Source organism: Larimichthys crocea, chromosome XXIII (assembly GCF_000972845.2).
Source record: "Larimichthys crocea isolate SSNF chromosome XXIII, L_crocea_2.0, whole genome shotgun sequence".
NCBI lineage: Eukaryota > Metazoa > Chordata > Actinopteri > Sciaenidae > Larimichthys > Larimichthys crocea.
The window spans coordinates 355,104-360,408 of record NC_040033.1 but is presented as its reverse complement, the minus strand read 5'-3'; the positions used below and the strand labels follow the sequence as shown (position 1 = coordinate 360,408).

The 5,305-nt window shown below is 45.3% G+C and overlaps 1 protein-coding gene across 1 annotated transcript; it reads left to right on the top strand.

Annotated features, from left to right (window-relative positions):
* Positions 1 to 696: 696 nt before the first annotated feature.
* On the top strand, positions 697 to 2,984 carry LOC104934067 (diamine acetyltransferase 1). The gene is made up of 6 exons (XM_027274455.1): positions 697 to 965; positions 1,495 to 1,546; positions 1,675 to 1,758; positions 2,177 to 2,278; positions 2,367 to 2,407; positions 2,491 to 2,984. Exons 1-6 carry the CDS (start codon positions 903 to 905, stop codon positions 2,665 to 2,667), a joined length of 519 nt encoding a protein of 172 aa, XP_027130256.1. The 5' UTR covers positions 697 to 902; the 3' UTR covers positions 2,668 to 2,984.
* The last annotated feature ends 2,321 nt before the right edge of the window (positions 2,985 to 5,305 follow it).

Genomic DNA, 5,305 nt, shown 5'->3' with positions numbered 1-5,305 from the left:
GCAACACTGACTCAGGCAGAGTGGGCTGTGGATCATTAAAAAAATATAATGTGTGTTTTATGTCTTTGCATGTCTCTTGCACTTCCCTTATTTGGACTGTGTTTTACTGAGGATGGGAGAGAGAGATCATTATAAATCAGTAGTTCAAGGACAGGAGAGACAAGGACGTGAGAAACAGGCATTGTGTGTCATTTTGATACATAATGTTTATTACTCAGCAGAAAACCAAAAAGGAATGTTATGATATTATCTGTATCAGGTGAGAGGTTAGAGCTCCTCAGGGAGCCTTTTCTCTGTAACCCCCTTCTGTGTGTTAAACGCTCCTTCTTATACAAGAATAATAAATTCAACTTAAACTCCCTAGTTTAAATGATATATGTGTACACATACAAATCGTAAGTTAAAACAGCGCTAACCCTGGCTGTATTATAAAAGGTATAAGTGGTAAAATGAAGAGCCGTTTGGGAACCGGCTCTTCTTGGCGAGTCAAATGATCCGACTCCCTAAAAAGAACCGAACTTCCCACCACTAAAAAAGACCTTACGACAGAATCAAAACACTCTGTCCACGTCAGCACCAGCCTTTGGCACGATTGGCTAAAACAAAAAGAGGGCGTCGCCTATTCCGCCAAGAAATCTGAGCTGTAGCTGGGGGGAGGACCAATCAGGTCGCAGCCTGAGCCGGGTATATATACGAGCATGTAAACAAAGGGGAGGGCAGATGAAGCGGCAGCGACCCAGCCGAGGGTGATCTCTGCTGGATGTTCTTGTGTCGACGAACGCGTCCGGACCAGAGGCTGACTGCGGGGATAAAGCCACTCTGAAGCGAATGAAGAAACATCTAATCTTTCACTTCACATACAGAGGACTTCTAACGAGAGGAAAAAAGAGCAAGAGAAGAAAATGGAGTATAAATTACGGAAAGCGGAACCCAGAGACGTGCCGGATATATTACGACTGGTGAAGGTGAGCGCGAGCGGTTAGCTGTGACCTGCGCGTGAACTGTGAGCTCCGGTTCCGACACACGACGAATAACACCGCCGTGACGGTACCGACGGTGACTGTCGGTGTCCGGAGGATGTCCGAGCCTCGGCGGCCTTTTGTTTACCGCACTCACATCCGGTGCTTCCAAATATGGTCACTCAGCTGACGTCCTCAGGCTTATGTACTTACCGAGGCCTGACCCAGTTCCGGTGTTTTTGGACCGAACCAGACCTGAAATTAACGAGTATCATCACCTAAATATGACTTATATGTCACATAGATTCAACATGTTCAGTTTATAAACATGTAAAGTGGAAGAAACTGTGTTTTGTTGATAAATCGAACACTTTATAACAAAGTCATCAACGCTATGAGCAGCTATAACCTCCTATGAAGCATTCATATACAACATCATGTATTATTATAGTTGTAAGACCTGTTTAAAAGTGTAAAAGTACAAATTTCAGTCATAGACTTTATTTTAAACTTGTTTCTGTCTGTCTCGTTTCAGGAACTTGCAAAATACGAAGAGATGGAGAACCAGGTGGAACTGACTGAAAAAGGTGACCCCGCCTGCCCGAGTCCTCGCAGATTATTATTATTGATATAGTATTGTATTATTATTATTATTATTATTATTATTGTTGTTGTTTGTTGCTTCTCGTGTCTAAAGAGTCGATTTCCTCCGCAGAGCTCCTGGAGGATGGATTCGGTGACACCCCGTTCTACCACTGTGTCATCGCTGAAATCCAAGGAGAGAACAACAACAGCGACGGTACGAACCCGGACAGCGTTACCAAGCTTTGGAGGAACGCTCTGACGTGTCCGTGTCCTTCTCTGCTCTCATTTCTGAGTCTGAGCTCCCACCGTCTGACTCTGTGCTATACAGTGCACGCTTCCTGTTTTTGTAAAGTAAATTTACAATAACGGAAGTCGGGCTGTTCGAGCTTCAGACGGCCCAGCTGTGGCTGCAGGTGTTGGATCTTTTTATAACTCAGACACAGAGCTGACGAACACAAGTTTAGTAACCTGGCACGCCGTATCCAGGCCGGTCACACTTCATTTTAAACTCTCGTTAGGATAAACTTACGTGTTTACACTGTCGCACAGATGTTAACACAGCTGGTGTGCATAAATCTAAATAAATCCAGTGTATGGAAAATCACTTCTAACTGTCTAACTCGTGTCTGCAGGTCAGACGGTGGTCGGCTTCGCCATGTACTACTTCACTTATGACCCGTGGGTTGGCAAGCAGCTTTACCTGGAGGAGTTCTTTGTGATGAACGAGTACAGAGGTAAACGCCTGCTCCAGTCCGCCTTTAATTCATTCATTAGTTAATTAATCGTCTATTAACAGATTCTGTTTGTGGTTTTTTTTTTCAGGGCTGGGCATCGGATCGGAGATCCTGCGGCATCTCAGTGATGTGAGTTTGCTCAGCCATTGAGTTGCATGATGGGAAACGTAGGACCGACCCTTTTAACTCTCGTCTCTCTCTCTCTCGTCCAGCTGGCGATGAAGATGCGCTGCACCGGCATGCTGTTCGTGGTCGCGGAGAACAACGAGCCGTCCGTCCAGTTCTACAAGCGCCGCGGCGCCGAGGACCTCTCCGAGGAGGAGGGCTGGAGGCTGTTCAGGTTCGACAAGAACAGCCTCGTCAAGATGGCCACTCCGGCCGAGGAATGACGGGAGGTCGGGCGCGAGACGACGAAGGAGGAGGAGGAGGAAAGACGAGCGTCTGAGCAGAGACGCTGACTCCTCGACTTCTCTCTGCGTTCAAGCGGCTTGATTCATAGTCGAGCTTTAAAAAAGGGGAATTCTGTAACCGTGATATGATTCTTTGTCGCTCACAGCGTTTAGTCTGGCTTTTATCTGCTGTCACTCTGAATCATTTGTGTTTGTTCTTAAATTTCGTTAACCCTTTGTTAGTTTTAGTGCATTTCTACGTGCAGGCTGCAGATATCACTTCAGTTTTCAATAAAATAATCATTGATCACACGTCAGAGTGGTGCATGCTGTTTGTCTGTTCTCCTTTGGAAGGGTTATCTTCAAAAAAATCTGAATATCTACAAGAATCAGCAAAAACAAAAGTTGAATTTATGAAACCGTAGGTAAACACAGGTACGATTACGGTTCCATTCCATTCTCCAGGCTCTGCTGCCTGTTATAAATGGAACAGGACCTCAATGAGTATGACTGGAAACGCCTGTCGATCAGTATCAGATCGTGGTTCTGGTTCTGGAGCGAGACGTTCAGTGAGGTTCCACACCGTGACACAGCATGAAGACTTCCCTGCAAACACAAACAAAAGAATTTCCGCGTTGTGTGCTCGTTAACGTCGGTCTTATCTTATCTCCGTCTGAGCTGAACAATGATCGATTCACTGCAGTGAACTTGGAAAAATACCAAAATGAAAAGACTGACTGGAGATTTATGATGCTGCAGAACAGTCTTCACACTTCTCTGACCTTCGATCCGCTCGGGTCTTGTTTACGTTGAATTATTCGACTCCGCGTCTGGTTAAACATTCACCAGGTTACGGAAAACACTTCGGCAGGTCGTGACCCCATGAAACCAGGTCATGGAAGCCAAGTTAACTTCTGATTGATTCGATCGACACTGACAAATTAATTCACTTACATATCGTTTGGCCCAAATGCTCCAAATACATTTGAACATACATGCAAACTAAAGTAGAATACAAGTTTGAGTTTCGATGCTGCAGAGGAGGTTTTCAGGGCCGGTGCTCAGCAGCTTCTGTGGACATAATGGCAGAGGGAAGAGAGCGAAGAGGAAGCTGACGGAGGAAGCTAAGAGAAAAGTTGTTGTTGGACTAGTCAGTAATATGAGCTGGCTGCTATGTCTTGTGCTGTTGATGATACCGACTCCTCGCTTAATCAACCAGTTCTTACTGGACAGAGTAAATGCAACATTTGTCCCCTGACGGGAACTCTAAATGTCCCGCGATACCTCCATTTGATATCAGCAAAAGTTGATGATGCTGTTACGAGAAGCTCCTATCGTTACAAAATCTGTCCCCGAGCGGTAAAAAGGGAACGGAAACAGTGTGTCGTGTCGAGGACTGGGTGTTTTTTTTCACACAATGATGTGAGAAAACCTTGAGATGCTTTCACAGCGAGTCACATAAAAGTTTTGAGGAACTTTAAAACATGTTACCGTTCCTCTTCTTGTCGAGTCGGTGACGGTTTGAAATGTGCCGTCGTGTCGTGGTTCTCCAGACTGTTGGTGATCTCACGCTGTGTGTAAAACACTGATTCATCCTCCACTCGGTCTGCAGAGACATCACATCAGCAATCTGTGCTGTGGAGAGACTTCTGATCAATGGTGAGGTCAGGAGAAGACCTCACACGTGACCCCGTGTAAGAAAACTTCATAACAGTCTGAGGTTAAATCAAAGACAGACAGAGAAAAGAGAGATTACACAGGATTATCAGTCGAGTCGAGTTCGAGTGTCTTTCTGCAGGGTTGTTTGAGGAAGTGTTGCAATGTCATTCTCAACCTCAACAACAGGACATGACCTCTGCTCACATGATCGGCCTTTACATTTTCCAGCTGCCAAGACTCAAAGAAAAACAAGAAGTAGAGATCACATCACCAACGACCCATCATACGTTCCAGACTCTTTTAACTCCTTGTGAAAATGGAAATCCGTTATAAACAAGTTCTCTTTAAACTCGCACACAGTCTCGACCTCAGAGGAACGAGGGAGTTCATTCGAGTGCTGCAAACACAGCGACTCTCCACGTTAATCTAAATATCGGTAAAGACGTGGATCATCGGTGGAGCGTCCCCGCTCTTAATCCTGCATAACTTTAAGCCTTAATATAATGTGAACAGGTGAGTTGTATATAAATTCACCCTCAGTACAGTTGTCATGAACGGGGAAATTAGCTACAGAGACCAAAACTGTTTTTTGTACCAGGCTGTAAACATGTTTATTTCTGCTGTGAAGTTGGACATTTGGACATGGGGACTTATGGAGACTGACTCACTTCTGGAGCCAGCCTCAGGTGGACGTTAGAGGAACTGCAGGTTGTGGAATCGACCCTTTACAAACAGCCGTGCAGTCACCAAACTGGCCTCCTGTTTACAGGATAACTGAGATTCTTGCTTGCACTTCACCTTCATATAAACTTTGTCTTTTCCCGTCACCACAGATTGGGCAAGTAGATTAACCAACTCGATGTGGCATTTTATTTTCATTGCCGTATCTAGAGTGTTTTTTGGTCCGTCCGCTCTGGGCTCCTGTAGAAACGTGGCGGCTCGTTAGTGAGTTAAAGAATTGACGCAGGAAGACGTCACC